This window comes from Microtus ochrogaster, linkage group LG7_11 (genome assembly GCF_000317375.1).
Source record: "Microtus ochrogaster isolate Prairie Vole_2 linkage group LG7_11, MicOch1.0, whole genome shotgun sequence".
In the NCBI taxonomy this organism is placed as follows: domain Eukaryota; kingdom Metazoa; phylum Chordata; class Mammalia; order Rodentia; family Cricetidae; genus Microtus; species Microtus ochrogaster.
In genome coordinates, this window is record NC_022032.1 from 202,138 (window position 1) to 219,163 (window position 17,026).

At 48.4% G+C, this 17,026-nt stretch overlaps 1 protein-coding gene across 1 annotated transcript in view; it reads right to left on the reverse strand.

The window, feature by feature from the left end:
• Positions 1–17,026, reverse strand: part of Atp7b (ATPase copper transporting beta) — a 70,868-nt gene that overhangs the window by 10,338 nt on the left and 43,504 nt on the right. Inside the window, exons 5-15 of the mRNA XM_005362406.3 lie at positions 14,268–14,429; positions 11,950–12,026; positions 10,249–10,423; positions 8,664–8,897; positions 7,926–8,017; positions 6,862–6,989; positions 6,620–6,774; positions 6,022–6,156; positions 3,069–3,263; positions 1,604–1,786; positions 392–545 (exon numbers count right to left, since the gene is read on the reverse strand). Of these exons, the coding sequence (XP_005362463.1) occupies positions 392–545; positions 1,604–1,786; positions 3,069–3,263; positions 6,022–6,156; positions 6,620–6,774; positions 6,862–6,989; positions 7,926–8,017; positions 8,664–8,897; positions 10,249–10,423; positions 11,950–12,026; positions 14,268–14,429 (1,690 nt within the window). The remainder of the gene's footprint in view (positions 1–391; positions 546–1,603; positions 1,787–3,068; positions 3,264–6,021; positions 6,157–6,619; positions 6,775–6,861; positions 6,990–7,925; positions 8,018–8,663; positions 8,898–10,248; positions 10,424–11,949; positions 12,027–14,267; positions 14,430–17,026) is intronic.

Here is a 17,026-nt window from a genome sequence, read left to right on the forward strand (position 1 = left end):
AGTGAGAAAGATGACATTCCAGGGAAGGAGTCGCTATAACTCTGTGCTATGCTACTTCAGCCTTCCATATGCCTCAGAATCTGGAGGTATAAGCCGGGACGGTAGAGCACACCTACAGTCTCGGCTACCTGGAAGGCTGAGGAGGGAGGGTCACTCGAGCTCACAGGTTGGAAGCTAACACAGCAAAACCCACTGCAAAAACAAAATACATAAAAACTTTAGATGTACCAAAGCAGGCATTCCTGGGGTAGGCAAGGCGTGGAGTGCCCAGCAGTAAGCCTTTCATCTCTACAGGAAGGGAATCGCACAGGAGGGTCTGGTACGGACTGGCTTGACTTTGCTTTCACCCAAGATGAGTCCAGCCATCCCCAGATCCAGGAGCAAGGAATACCTTTTCCTGTGGGAGAGTTGCCATCCCCATTCAGGGCACCAGTCGGATCACTGTGAGCCAGGATGCTTTCCACGTTGCTAACTTTACAGCCAATCCCACAGCCCGGCACTGCCTGGAAGTCTGTGCAGTATCCCAGGGTCTCTGTCCCAAGTTCCTGTGGAGGCAGGAGAGCAGCACAGAGACTGGAGTGAGGCCAGTGAGGAGAGAAAGGGACAGAAGGGGCAAGTAAAGGCAAAGCAAAGCAAAGGCACTATGAGCTCAGCAAGCGTTCTCTCATCAGATTCACGGTTGGCTGTCAACCTGAACCAGGTTAAAGAGCTACACCCTCCCTAGGTGAATACCTCATGACACGGGCAGGCTGCAGATCCAAGGGAAAAGTCAAATCACCTCACACCGCACAGATGTTTCCATGTTGAAAGTGATTACACTACAACGATGGGCTCGGTAAGTAGCATGGGACAAAGCCATTCTGAAGCTGCCAGACATATCATTCCCCATGTGTGATACCCAGGGAAGGGGTCGGAAATGATAGAGGTCATCAGAACAGTCAGCAAGAGGAAGTCTTCCCCCTGACCCATACAGGGAGAGGTCAAACAGCAGTGTGTTGACCCCTCTGAGGGACAAGCACAGTACAAAACTTCTCAAACACCCTCTCCCTTGTTGATGTTTTTCTGAGGTACCTACATCACCCCATATATCAATGATAAAATTTTGCTCAAGCCAATTAGCACTATCAGTATGGCCCCCTAATGCACTCCACTGTTTTAGGGTAGAAGGAGAGGTACAGTGCTTCTCTGAACTCCCCAAAATCGGGCTTCTCAGCTCACGTGAGCTAGCTCCTCCAGCTAATCCCACTTGTGATCCCTCACCCTCACCGAATAAAGAAGTTACTGAAGTACCTGTCTTCCCCTGTTTCAGACCTAGGTCCTCAGAAGGCAGAGGAGTCATTTCTCACTCATTCTGTCCTACGTCCAGTGTTACCATCTCGTTCCACAAATAGCCATGAAGGAGCCACTACAAGCCCTGTCTACCACAAGTGAAGACCTCCTCCGAGGCAGCTAAGCAGGGAAGTGTGTGGAAGATGAGGTTGATGGGAGAGAAGGCAACGCAACGCCAAGGCCCTGCAATGCAACACCAAGGCCCTGCAACTCAATGCCAAGGCCCTGCAACGCAATGCAAAATCCCTGCAACGCAACGCCAAGGCCTGCATACCTCTTTGCAGTATTTGGTGACTGCCACGCCCAAGGGGTGCTCACTGCTGGCCTCTGCAGTACCCACAACAGCCAGAACCTTCCTGAGGGACAGTGTGGCTGTGTCCACAAGCAACAGGAACCGCATGACTCTGGGGACCCCGTGGGTGATGGTGCCAGTTTTGTCGAACATAACAGTCTTTATCTGCAAGAACAACTTCATGTCAGGACTTAACATGGAGGCAGCTTTCAGAGTTCCCGAGTCTTAAGGAAGAGCTTCTTCCAACCTGCCTTGGGCAGGGAACTATTGCTACCTTCCTAACTCTGCAGGCAACAATTGCCAGTCTGTACAGCTAACTGTACTTTTCCTTTGACCCAGTAGAGGGCAGCAGGTTGCTCTGTTCAGATCCATGATCCAAGAGCAGCAGATGCATACACTGTTGGATTCCCAAGCTCAGTGGTAGGCCCTGCCTTCAACACTGTTAATTGATCATCTCCCTCCAAAGATCCCTGCCTCCCCTGGTCCACCCTGACTTTGCCAGCATACAGCCTAGTGGCTTGAAGGAGCAATCTACTCTACTATGTGATCTTTCAAAGCTTTCGTAACTAGGCCCTCCCTCAACACATTCTGTCTCAGATTTTCTTCTAGTTGTTTATTAGTTTATTCAGCCCCAGGTGCTTTGAAACTGAGTGCTAGGGTCAGAACAGTGAAGGGAAACGCAGCAGACTTCGTGTATGATCCACACAGCTGCATGGTCCCCACGGACCCACTCACATCAGCAGGCTAGCTCTTACTCAACTTCCCCGAGCACCAGCACTACCTAAGGACCCTGAACAGGCCAAGCCCCAGTGTCCTTATCGAGTTGTAGTCCTAATACTCAGTACTTGGGACACCTGTCCTTCCCCTATGCTGTAAGCTCCTTGGAAACTAGGAGCCATGACTGGTGCCAGAGCCTGGTGCAGGGCCTGTCTGCAGGAAGTGTGCAGCAAACAGTGCAGAGGACAAATAGGAGTGCAGACCGGTGTGCTGGGCAAAAGGAGGACTTTGGTTTCCTTAGATACAGTCTCGCTAGGCAGCTCAGGTAAAACGTGAACTCATGATGCTTCTGCCTCGGCCTCCTGAGAGCTGGGACTGCAGGCACATATCACCACACCAACCTAAGTGAAGAGTCTTAACATAGACTGTCGCTCTTCCGAGTCACAGGAACCTGTGAACTGGCAACTTTGTTAACAGCTGCAGGTTACCTAACCTCCCCGTGATGTAGTCTCTTATGAATCCCATCATGAGATGGAGTCCATGACTGTCCACGAAGCAGTGAATTGCACAGCCATAGACTGCTGCTGGTTTTGCTCCCAGGCAGTCATGGCTTCCTGCTCCAGCCGCCAACACTTACCCTCAGGCTTTCCTCTTAAGAACAGTAAAGAGTTACTATTTTATAAGTAAAAACTGTTATCCAAGTTCCCACAGAGAACCTGACAGGGCTCACCTTGTGTGCCATCTCCAGAGGCTTGCCTCCTTTGATCAGGACACCATTCTGGGCCGCCACCCCAGTGCCCACCATAACTGCTGTGGGTGTGGCCAGCCCCAAGGAGCAGGGGCAGGCGATGCACAGCACGGTGATGGACGTCTGGAAGGCGAAACGGATGATCACCTCTGTCTGCGAGATATGCTTGCTCGGGTTCTGCAGAGGGGAGAAACATCAGATGAGGCACTCAGGGAGGAGCTGCACAGCCAGACTGTCACAGAGGGGCAGGGGGAACTGAGAACGCAGTGAGCTTGTTTAGGGAACGTGCCTGTAATTCTGTGCAGCTTCAGTATCAGAGCTGACCTCCCTGCCCCACTTCCTACTTCCCCAACTTCTTCCTATAGCTTCCCTCAAAGAGGCACGGTGGGACAGGGGCAGAGTCATGCAGACCCTGCTGGAGCACAAGCTCAGAAGTCAGACGCCCGGCGCTACTGTTAACTTCACCCCTCTCTGCCTCAGCTTCCCCGGGTATAAAATGGTAATTAAAGAATCTCAGAAGTGCTTTGTGCTTGTAAATGAGGCAAATGCACACAAACAGACATCTGCACAGACCAGCACTGGCACGGCATGTTAGCAATCACAACCATCATTGTTTTGGGTTTCATTATTATGAAAGCTTCAATAGCTCTCCAAAGAATCTATGTTCAGATGATGCAAGGATATCTATCACCGTTTTCTTCCCATTATAGCAAAACCTGGGGACAACCAAAAGGGAACTAACTGGTCAGCTAAGCTACACACATAATGGAGTACTAGGCAACTGACCGGAAGATGAAGCTACATGCACTAAGGCGGAAAGGAAGCAGTGAGACAGTGAGATTTAAAAGGCAGCATAAGGAAACATGCTATGGCTTTATTCGTGCTATTAAATCTTCTGCCTAACGCATCAACCACAGAAAGGGCAAAGGGTAGCACTGGGGGCACTGGGGCACTGGGGGCCCTGGGGGCACTGGGGTCACTGGAGGCACTAGGGGCACTGGGGGCACTGGGGCACTGGGGGCACTGGGGGCACTGGGGGCACTGGGAGCACTGGGGGCCCTGGAGGCCCTGGGGGCCCTGGGGGCACTGGGGGCACTGGGGGCACTGGGGCACTGGGGGCACTGGGGCACTGGGGCACTGGGAGCACTTGTAGTAACAGCTTTTGTTCTTCTATGCCTGTTTCATCAACCAAAGAAAACAACCTAGAGGTCTGCTTTACGGTGTGCAGACCTGTACTGGCTGTCTGGGATCTCCACTCATCTTGCTGCTGGTTACGGCTGTGGGACACTATTCTAAGAACCACTACACTCACTAATCACAATAAAAAGTGTGTTTTCTGAAATGAGATTAGGAATCACAACTTCTTCACAGCCTTTATCCTTCCATTTTAAAAGGCACGATTTTAAAATAAGGTATACTGTAAGTGTTATTTAATATTCATAGAAGCCACTGTATTCGTGTAAAAGGGCATGCTACTTAACAAAGATGGGATTTTTAAGAGATAAAGACAATGTGATCCTTTTAACTGTCATTCTTACTAAAATGACACTTGGCATTTTAGCGGCACTGATAAACTTCGGGAACTACCATGAACCCTCCCTACAAATGACGCTCTTGCCACAGTGACGAGAGTATCTGAAAGAAACAGGCAGTGCTCCAGTTGTTAACGCACACCCTGATTTAGATATGGAAACAAAAGAATCAGAGTAAGAGGGCAAAGCATGGAGCAGCAGAGAGCCACATGTTCTCAACTTCCCGAAAAGGGAACCCCTGACCGTCAGGCTGGGCGCTGCCGCTGGCGATCCTAGGAACATGCTTATTCATGGGTCACTCTTTCGAGCACCAGGGGGCTGCTTAGATGCCACAAAGGACTCAACTAAGACTTTCTCAGCTTAACATACAAACACCGAGGGAGAAAACAGCATCTCAGTAAACAGTGTGCACCGTGTCTGATATACCTTTACCTGCAGGCAGAAACTATTTTAAAAGAAGAAACAGGTTCCATCTTTAGTTCTTTACTCTGTTACTCTAAGCTAAAATAAGCCCTGGCATGGGATAAGACGAGACGATGCTCCACTCACTGCTGGCACTGATGGGTCATTAGCAGTTCAGGCCTGGCACTGCTGGCCTCTCAACTGTGGCCTCCAGGTATCAGTTCATAAAACCACAGTCATAAAAACCACGATGTCTTTAGATACCACTGATGTCCGCTCTTGTTTCTTAAGCACATACATTTTTCTGAGGATACATTGTATTTTCCATTTGTTTTTGACATTTGATAGAACAGTATTTCCTAAGATAGTGTTCTTCACCTACTTCTTAAAGTTAGAAAATGTATCTCCCCTTACTCTGTTGTTAAATAACTGTTTAATTATGAGAAAGCCTTGTCTATAATGACATGTAGCCTTTAAGTAGTATAGTAACACAAGAAGCACCACTGTTTGGGAAGGCAGGATATTAAAGCTGGTGTTAGTAGATAGAGGGATCAAAAAACATATTTTCCCCTAAGATCTAGCATAGCATTATGTCATCAAAATTGTGGTCTATTTTCTATAACGTATGTCTTATAATGGCCAATAAATTCCTGAGGCACTCCAACTGGGAGCCAAATGATGAATATTATCTCTGAGTAGATAGCAAAGTGCATTTGTGTGTGTATCCGTACCAACGATGGAACCCAGGGCCTTGCACAAACTGAGTGAGTGCTCTGCCGCTGAGTGAGAGCCCTGACCTTCAGTGAGCACCCTCACTAAAGATCTTCACAAGTAGACTGATTACCCTACTATGACATAGACTTTGCTGCCAATAGGTGAAAGAAGCAAATAAAACATAATGGATAATAAAGCCCAGTGAATCCGAGACACAAGAGAATAGGGTCAATGGCAGTCAGTTACTTAAAGCATGGCAACCATCCTGTCCAAGGCACCCGACTTACAGGGAAGTATTTCTGAACAACACCAAAATCGACAAAACCGATGACAATCCACACCACCAATGTTAAGGTTGAAATGATGATGATAAATGGGACAAAATATCCACTAAACCGGTCAGCCAGCTGCTGAATGGGTGCCTACGAAAATAAAGCACGAAGACCACAGAAAGTTACAACCCACCAAGACAGACAAGAGTAGGGTTGGGTCCAAACTCCCTCCATTCCCGCTTAGGAATCATCTGCTCGGTAACTGATGGGTACTCCTATGAACCTTGAGATTATTCCTCACGTTTCTTTGTCTGGAGGCAGGATATAACGTAGCCCGGGCGGTCTGGAGCTGGCCCAGGCCAAGAATGAGCATGAAGTCCTGATCTTCCAGCTTCCATCTCTGGACTAGCTAGGGATGTAAGGTCCGTGTGGCCCTACCATTCTATTTTAGTTTTTAGTCAGTGCTGGAGATGGACCCCAGGGCCTCTGGTATGCTAGGCTGTGAGCGTTTCTCAAAGCAGGGGTTTCATCACGTGTAGGGCCTCTGGTATGCTAGGCTATGAGCGTTTCTCAAAGCAGGGGTTTCATCACGTGTTTTAAGTTTCATCATTACCTTTGACATCTGAGCCTCTTCCACCAGCTTCACAATCTGAGCCAACGTAGTGTCGTTGCCCACGTGGGTGGCTTTAATGAGCACTGAGCCGTGAGCATTTATAGAGCCAGCGATCACTACACTGCCGGGCTTCTTAGTGACAGGCATGGCCTCTCCTAGAAGAGAAGACAGCCCACTCTGTGTCACGTGCACCAGTGGCAACCATGACCCCACTGAAGGGAACATAAAGCAAACCGCCTAACCTGTGATGAGGGACTCATCGGCCATGGTATTGCCTTCCAAGACTTTCCCGTCCACTGGGAACTTGCCCCCAGGGACAACCTTGATGATGTCACCTCGCTGCACCAGCTCCATGGGCACTTGCTCCTCTCTGCAACAGAAGACATCCAGATAACATCCTCCTGGTCTGTAATCAGACCACGTCCTAGACTGACTACTGAACTTTTTTATAGCTAAACCCTATGTATCTGAGAGTTCTAAATTAGCAGACACAATCAATCTTGCATCAAAAATATTCAGGAAAGGGATTGGGATGTAGCTTGGTGGTTCAACACTTGCTCAGCATGTAAGAGGCCCTGGGTCCCATCTCCAACAAAATCTCTCTCTCTCTCCCCTCTCTCTCTCCTCTCTCTCTCTCTCTCTCTCTCTCTCTCTCTCTCTCTCTCTCTCACACACACACACACACACACACACACACACACGTGTGCGCGCAGGGAGAGGACCTCAACATTCACATGTTTGCATTATTGTTCTCTAAACAATACAGTATAATACCTATTTACATAGTAATTGCATTGTAAATGTATCATAATTATTCTAGGGATGATTTAAAGCATGTGGAGAGATGTGACATTCTATACAAATACTATTCCATTTCAGAGGAGGGGCTTAAGCATGGGGTGACTTGGCATCTGAGGGTCCTAGAACCAAATTTCATTTATGCTGGGGGATGGCTATACCTGCTTTGCAATGAGAGATGGAAAGGGGCTGAGCTTGACAGGAGAGTGCGCAGTTGAAAGCAGACTTCCACTGCCACGCTAAGGGCTAGAGACTTTACCCTAAGAAAGCAGGGAGTCGCTGAAGGATTCCAGCACACAGCAGTACAGACAGACCGGTACAACGCAGGCCTTTAGAAAGGCCACCGGTCAGAATGTGGAGAAGCTCCAGCAGCCAATGCAAGCTTAGGACAGCACCTCAAGGGAATGACTACAGTGGCCTGCACATCATTAACTACAAGACGGACACTTGCTGTGAACTACAAAGATGATATGGAAAGATCACAAACTCTATTGATGGACACACCCACCTGAGGATTAAGTTGTCCTCACCAAGGGTCACGACTGTGGCTTCTGTGGCTTGGAGTGACATGAGTTTTGCCAGGGCTTCTGAGGTTTTGCTCTAGGAAATAACCGGAATGGAAATTGAGAGCTGACTGCCCAAACCCAGGCTGACACTCACAAGCACGGTGTCAAAGGTGGCTGGTGCAAAACACACAGCCACCACTAACCACCAAGGCAGCCACGCATGCCAATGCCACAAGGAAAGCCCAGGCCGGTGCTGCCTAAGAAGACCTTAGCATTCCACTTCAGATTAAAACAATTCCAGTCTCCCCAAAGGCCGTTTTCTTTCACCCTCAAAATAATTTTCTTCCCCTTCTTTTACAGGCTCCATTCCAATGCTGGGCTCGGTGTAAAGTGTTAGACATCACCCAAGCCTGAGGTGGAGGTGTGCGTTTCCACACGGACTACAATCCATTAGGCACTAAGAGACCATGTGAGCTCAGGCATAAAGTTCAAAGTTTGCTCCACTGTGCAATCACCCGAACAAAGGTTTTACTAATTAGCCAGATTAGCAGGGATTCCAGAAGGAACAAGCAGCTGGGAGATTAGTGACTACAGCCCTAATTACATAGGGGCTCAGATTCCTTGGTCATTCTCTACAGCCTGTATAATTGGTGGGTCTCAGCGCAGGCTGCCAATGGACGGAGATTCAGATTACTGGAAGAAATGGTGCCTTTTGTTAACCTGTAGCTAGTGGTAGCTACCTTTGCCACGTGCTCCAGCCACCGCCCAAGGGCGATGAACACAAAGAGCATGGGGGGTGTGTCAAAGAATGTCACAGGGCTCTTCTCAGCCTTCTCAGCGATGGCAACCACCAGGATGACCAGGGAGTAGGCGTAGGCAATGGTCGTGGCCAGTACGATGAGCACATCCATGTTGGCTGACTTGTGTCTCAAGGATTTGTAGGCTTGAACATAGAAGTACCACCCACCAAAGAACTGAAAGACAGGGAGGGCAAGGGTCAGACAAAGAGGAGGAGGCCCAGGAGCCCACGGGATGATGAGGATTCTAGGTGCATGTGAGTATCTGGTATCACTCTGTTCTCAGTGGTTATTTGTTACTGATGACACGCTCTGCCTCAGCCTCCGATGAAGCATATTTTCTGGTCAGAACGCTACTGGCCACAGAAGTGGATGAGCCCTTAAGGACATGAGGCCTTTAAAATGCAGGCCTGCCGTGCAAATGTCCATAATAAGAGAATGGTAACGACGATGATGATGGCTCACTTCTACTGAAAATGGTCTCTAGAGAGAAGGTACATCAATGGCATATGTCCATGACACAAATAAAAGAGACAGCATCCATTAGTGTTCAACATAACCCCACTTCCATTAACAAACATCTGTGTCTGTGTAGGTTGAACTTGCATACATACATATAAGCATAAACACACATGCCCGCGCACACACACATTTGCTCTTTGTGAGATATCGGAGCGATACATGCCTAACTCCTGAAGATACAGCAGCAATACTAGAGAACAGGACTGGGCCAGAGGAGTGTGTAATTATTAGTCAGAACACCTTTCCCTTTGCTTCCGTACTGCTGAAATTACTTAGGATAAATCAAAGTGGATTTGCAATTAAAAAGAAAATATAGGAAAATAATTCAGCCTACAGATGGTTACCCCTAAATAATCCTAGTTTTCTATGTCAAAATGTTCCCATGCAGACATTCTCTATGCACATACATGCCTGCATACACAGATGTTCCTCAGAGCCTGCCTGTTACCCAAAGCTGAAGACCATGGCTTTGCCTTTCAGGATAGAACATTCAAGAGAAGCATGAGCTCCAGGGACATTCATCTAATAATTCTAACAACTAAGGTAAACTAGATTAAATAATAAGCAAATCAGGGCATTGGGGACTTGAGGGGTGACTGAATGATGGCACGCTTGCCTAGCATGTATGAGATCCTGAGTCTTGCTACTGGTAACACACACACACACACACACACACATACACACACACACCCCAGGAACAGACACAGGCTCACCAAGCTTACAAGGAGAGGAGAGGGTGGTTGTTCTAACAAGTTTCAATCGCTCACAGAGAAGTGACTGTGAGGCTGTCAGTGAAGCCAGGCACGTTCCTCAGTTTCCACATTTGCAACCCTCCCTGCTGGTCATAAGACAGACATAAGAGCAGCAGCTACCCAGAGGGGAGGCAGCAAAGTTGCAGTGAAGTACCACCGGAACCAAAGGGCTGCTGACACAGTTGAAGGGCAGAGATCCCCTAGCCGTGCCTGGGCACAGGGGGCAGAGGTTTGCCCAGCTTTCCAATACATACTTGGACAAAGGTACACAAGATGAAGAAGATGAGATTTAGAATGGACAGTCCTGGAATGATGTTGTGGTCCAGGACCATTGTCTCATGGGGCTTATTGCTGGGGATTAACATGTAGATCATCAAGCCCATGACAGGGATGCCAAACACCAGGCTACACAGGAAAGATTTCTTCCACCTGGAAGGCAAAATCAGCAACACGGACACATCAGAACTGAGATCAGGTTAGATCTAAGATGGAGTAAACCAAAAGTGAGGCTCACCCCGACACAGTCGTCAATCTAAAGGATATCTTTGGGCTTAGCTCTGCCTTTGCATAAACTGGTATGTGACCACCAATTTATAGGTGCAGCAACTGAGGACTGGAAGACGAGAACTATCTCCAAAGAGGTTACCACCCTAGCCTCCAGCAGCCTAGTGTTCTCGTTACCACCCTAGCCTCCAGCAGCCTAGTGTTCTCGTTACCACCCTAGCCTCCAGCAGCCTAGTGTTCTTGCTCTTGTCTTATGCAGATTCCCCTCAAAGCAAGAAATGGATGAACAGTATTTTATTAGTATAAGCTTAGTTACACATTCAATTTTTAATAACTACTTAAAATAAGAGTATAAGATTAGTGAGGCTGTCAGTAAACACAAAAGTTTAGAACCAAGGATCACAGATGCGATCTGGGCCTCATATGGCTACATCATGCATGATATCCCAAACAGGCCATACGGATCCTTCACTGAAGGTTCTTTTAAGTTCTGTATCCTAATGTAGCTCCTGCAATCCTGCGCTCAGGCTGCTGCCTGAAGCCATCCAAGAGGCAGACCCACTAACTTCCCAAACTCTCACCTGCCAACCCCCTGCACCCTGGGTAAGCCAACTGGACCATACTGCAGGCACTCCAAAAGCCCCAGAAGGAGCCTCACTCCCTGATGCTTCCTTTAGCTTAACACACTCCTCCGGGTTGGAAATCCTGGGTCTCCTGGTTCCTGGACCTTCCAGAATCTGCCTAAGTCACTGATGTCATAGTTCACAAGGAAAGGAGTCACTCTGAGGTACTGTGCTACATACAGCAGCCTTCAAGTGTGTCAAAAAGACTAAGCGACCATCCAAAACTATGAATGAACCTCTATCTGCATCCTAGGCCACCCCACCCCACCCCCACTTTGGGCTGGAGATTCGGGGCCTAGTGCATGCTAAGCATACACTCCGTCACTGGGCTAGGTGCCCTTCCCTGCACCGGCTCTTTCCTTTCCACTTAGCTTTGAGGACTGTCTTCAGATCCTACTTCTAGAACTTATGCAAAGCAAGCCTAAACAGATTGTAAAAGAAAAAGCCAACCTTCCCCTCCCTCTATCCCAGCTAAAGCACATCTACCATGTCATCCACCAGCTACAGGTGACTATTTAGTTAACTTAAAATTAAAATTAGTGAAACTTAAAAAGAAAGAAAACCTCAGTTCTACACTCGTACTAGCACATTTAAAGAACACTATCAAGCTAGGCGGTACAGACACAGAGGCTGCCAACAGCCAGACACTTCTACAGACAGCATGCTCCCAGCTGATGCCACCCCAAGGATAAAGGCAATGAACCCAGGAAGCTGGGGGGTGGCTGGGCCACAGTCGAGCATGACGGCATCTGCATCAGCCAGAGTCAGGGGACAGAGGAGGGTGGAGGCTTAGTCAGGGCTACCCTTCACCTTCTGCTTTCTACCTACTGTTTTATTTCCACCTTGTGGTCCAAGTGATGAGCGCTGGGATGTCTCTGGGCCAAGGAAGCATGAAAGCCGGTTTCCTTGTGATTGAAAGAGACGGGTGGGGAGCAAGGAGAAAGATGGCGGTTAAAACAGGCACAAGTGGGAAGCATTTCCAGCCCCGGAAGTTAAAATCTCAGAGTTCCCCTGGTGACCTAAGGTTTTCCTCTCATGACCTCTTTGTCCCAAATGGCTGCCAAACCTGTTTCAGAGAGAGGTTCAGTACTCTCCATGCTGAGACAGTACCACCCCGCGGACATGGCGCTGAATGGCCATGCCTCTCCCTACTGTGAGTGAAGGCAGTTGGTACTGTCACACTAACTTCAATGGGTCCCAAAGCTGACCAGGGTTGACTTCAAAAGACTCTCAAGTTAGAATTCAGGTGTCTTGTGGCCTGGCACTTCGCCTATGCAAGAGGAAAGTGAGGGCCAGAGAGAAGAAGTATACTAAAACACTGGGTGCAGAGGGTGGGGCTCTAGGCTTCTGAGCAACTTCCTCCTGCGTTCAGGACCTCTCTACTTGAAGAGTGGCTTTTTCGATGTCCTGACAGACTATGCCTCAGCCCTGTGCTTTCTCCAAGCTCTGCTGCCACCACCTTCACCAAACACCACATCTCTGCTGCTCCTTGTGAATACGCACAGGAAAGCTGCCACAAGATGCCTTCTCACCAAACAGAGAGGGCCCAGCATGCTGGCGCTGAGCAGCTCCAAAATGAAAAGTCACGGTGGGAGGGCAGTCGAGGCAACACAAGACAAACACTCTCATAACTAATCCCAGCCTAGCTGTATCAGGACAAGATGCCCCAGAGTCACGAGCCTGGAAGGCAGGCAATCTTCCAATATTTCTCCACTATGGACCAAGGTCCAGGAGGCTACACTAAATCACTGAGCAGGGTGGAGGCAGCTAAGGGTATTAGAAGTCAAAGGGGAAGTGAGATGTGTTTGAGGACTCCCACTGGGAACTCTCCCTGCTTATTGCATCATGGCGACTCCTTAGCCCCATGAGTGACATGTGGACACTAACTATTCTCTCAGATTCGGGGTACCGAAGAATGGGATCTGAGCTGGCAGTGCCATCTTGCCTCCTGTGAGCTGGGCATCGGTGAGCAAGAACCTAACTCCTCTGGGGCTCTATCCTCACTTAGTTGTGAAGCTAGCTAACCTACTTGTATAAAAACATCAGCAGCATTTCCATATCCACAAGCTCTGCTGGGCCACACAACAAGCATCTCTCGCTATACATATGGAAGAAACAATTAAGGATAACATTTCATAAGCAGTCAGTTTCGCTAAGTAATTAACCCTTACTCCTGACTGCTACAGTTACTCTTACTAGTTTGGACTGTCTTAACCCATTCCAGTCACCGTGGATGGCCATTCTCTCAAGTCTGGAGAATACAGACCAGAAGGAGGAAATGGGAGGTCTGTGGACAGACACAGGGAGCTAGAGGAAAGACAGTCATAAACCCTCTGTTCCTAATGCAAAGATGACCATGTTCCCCTACAAGCCTAGCAAGGAGGTGAGTATGGAATCATCTGTGTGGTGCCATCATTCTCTGAGTCTGCACACACCTGGCACAGATAGAAACAGTATTTGTAAATAGGTTAGGCAGCTTAACTCTCCACACCAGGTCCAGACTGATGATCTTCAGGAAATATTTAAAACTAAAAGTAATGTCTCTTTCCCCTCATCTCTTTCTTTAAAAAAAAAAAGTATGAGCGTATGTATGCCCACACGTGTGGAAGCCAGGGCTAACAGCCCTGGGGAGTCGGTTCTTGCCGACCAAGCGACCACGGGGTTCCAGGATGGAACCTGAGTGGTCAGTCAGGCTTGCACAGCGAGCACTTCCAGCTGTGAGCCCCTTGCCAGCCTCATCTCTTACCACTGACTCACAATCTGCTCACACAACCTGCAATTAACTAACCTTCTTCAATTAATTAAGCAACCGTACTACTTTCTGGAAAGGTCGATAGCTTTTAGCAGACCTTTTCATTCCGCTTAGCTACCTTTCTCCGGCCATTATATACCACTCCTTTGTAAAGTGGACACACAGTTTTCAGGAACGGACTACCTCAATAATCTTTTTTTTATTATATCTTTTTTTATATTTATTTATTATGTATACAATATTCTGTCTGTGTGTATGTCTGCAGGCCAGAAGAGGGCACCAGACCTCATTACAGATGGTTGTGAGCCACCATGTGGTTGCCGGGAATTGAACTCAGGACCTTTGGAAGAGCAGGCAGTGCTCTTAACCACTGAGCCATCTCTCCAGCCCCTACCTCAATAATCTTGATGATATCCCGTGGTCCAATGATTTCGGGATCAAACTTCACATGGGCTTTGTTGGTGGCGAGGGCCACAGAGGCGTAAGTGATGCCATTTGTCCTCGTGAGCTTGGACTCTATGTTGTGGACACAGGAAGCGCAGGTCATCCCTAAGATCTGCAAGACAAGAGGACAAAAATCCCCGGACTGAGAGTAGCCTTTCCAGTGTACCTCAGGGACTTGAGTGACAGGCATTTACTTCTTCCTCCAGTTTCTTCCCCAGACACTGGACTCCTACTCCTAAATCCATGTGCAAGATTCCATCCCTATCAATGTCCCAGTGACTTTCTTCCCATTCCAGAATATGCAACGGCAATCATTAGGCCAGTGGCTGAAGACCGAGGTTTGACTTTTGGCTCCCTAAGAATGAATGAGCTTTTGGCAAACACTCCACATCATGTTTTCTAGCCAGCAACACTGCAACAATCACTGCATATCAAAGTATATGGAAGAGCATCTTTGCAAAATCTTTGGAACCCTTCAAGTGTTATCGGTATCTGATCTTCAGCCTTTATCTGGCCCCTCTGCTCCGGGGCCCTACTGGCTCCCACGGAGATAATGCCAGTGCCACAAGAGAACAAGAGTTTTTAAAATTACTCTTGGAGGGGGCAGAAGATGAGCTGACCCTAGAACACAGAGGGTGCTGACAGGGATGGTAAGGATAACAACATGGGGAAAAATCCAAGGGCAGCACAGCATGACGCGTTCAGGCAGCCACAAGCAGCCGGGCCTGGCAGGGCAGCAGCCACACAAGGGCGAGGAGGAAAACCTGAAGCGTCGTTGCATGCGTGAAGGCTTGTGTGCTCTCAACTGAAAGTGTGGCTAAGCTGGCAGCTGCTGCAAAGCTATTGGAAGAGGGACGGACATCAATGCCCAAGGAGCCATGAGATCCATTCGGAATTAGGGAGCAAGAGGGGAAGTCACCTGTTGACTACACGTTCAACATCCAGCTCGGCATGGTACCCAAGAACAAGAAAGGGGGGACCGTCAGGCACCAGCTCACCTGCTCTTCGTGCTGCACTAAGAGACACTTAACAAGTCGACAGATACTTCAACCTAAGCTCGCTTTCATCTTTGAGGTAATAATTTTATTACACACTTGCAACATGGTAGGTGCCATCTCAGGCACTAGATTGGTCTCATCAGGCCAAGGAGGGAACCCTCCCTAAGCTGAAGGGCTGAGAAGCTACTAACTTGTGCATTGTCCCACACCCGTGAGGGGCAGAGCTGAAGCCTGCCCCTGAGAACTTGGCTCCAGTGTCTACTCTGAGCAGCTGCGGTCTGCATAAGTGAGGCAAGCTGTTGGATACCAGACTAGCAACTGTCCCTGCAGCATCAGGGCAAGAATTTTAACTATGGCACCTCTGTCATACCACTGTGTCCTGTGACCCTGAAAATAAAAAAGATTTAAAGTGTGACATGCCACTGCCAGATATAAATGAGGCATACCAGATAGGCTAGACTACGAATTAAGTGCAAAAAAGTTCTAGGTTAGGGTATAATTCAGAGGCAGAGCACATGCCTAGCCTGTGCAAACAAATAAGTAGATATAAAACATTCAAATGGATGCAGTGGAACAGACCTTTAATCCCAGCACTTGGGAGGCAGAAGCAGGCAGATCTCCGTGAGTTTGAGGCCAGCCTGGTCTACGCAGCAAGTTCCAGGCCAGGCAGAATTAAATAATGAGGCCCTGTTTTAAAAAGTAAACAAAAGTCCAAAGAAGCCATGGCTGCATAGTGAGACCCTGTTTAGCGGGCACAAGGACTAGCTTAAGGAAAGACCAGAGTGAAGCACGTTGTTTAAACGAGTTTCCCCTCTTTCCTATTTCTATTCATTTATTTCCTTGTGCGTGTCTATGATTTGGGAATGCACTTTTCAAGGCCCACATGTGGAGGTCAGAGAATAACGTGTGGGAGCCGGTTCTCTGCTCTTACTGTGTAGGTTTTGAGGATCAAACACCAGTGTCGGGCTTGGTGGCGAGTATGCTTAGCCAGCAGCTCCTCTCGCCCGGCCGTATTTATTTATTTTCTGTATGCATATGTATGTATGCATATGCACGTCCAAGCGCAAGGCGTGGGCTGATGGCAGCTGTCTTCCTGGGTTGTAGTCCACTCTGTTTGTCAAGACCGGTATGCCCCTGAACCCAGAGCGTGCCAGCTCAGCTACTCTGGCCACAGTGACAGTTTGCCTCCTTAGCACCAGCATTACAGGAAGTCCTCGATGCCTGTCTGGATCTGTGTTGGGGATTCGAACCCCGGTCCTGGGGACTGCATGCTAAGCGCACTATCATTTCCTGAGTCTCTTGATTTAGGTTTTCTACACAGTGTCTCAGTGGGGCCAAGCTGTGGACTGCGGGTGACGAACCCAACAGGACTGCAGCGGGGTTCCTCCCCTGCTTGTGATGCCTGCTGTAGCCAGGAAATACGAATGCTGTCCTTCAGCACATAGCCCCTGGAACCGGCACACAGTGTAGGCTCTTTAGGGACTATCACTTACCAGGAGCTAAACGCACCTCGTGTCCTCCATCTTTTCTTCAAACGTTTACTTGCCATTGGTGGTAGAAAAAACACAAGGAAGCAAAGGCCCCACTTACCTCAGTAAAACAATATTACTCAATTTTGGGGGTCAGGCAGTTTTTTACATCTCCCTTTGTTTATGCAGAAGCACTTTCTACAAACATGTTCTGAAAAAAGGACTCAGCACTATACTCTTCA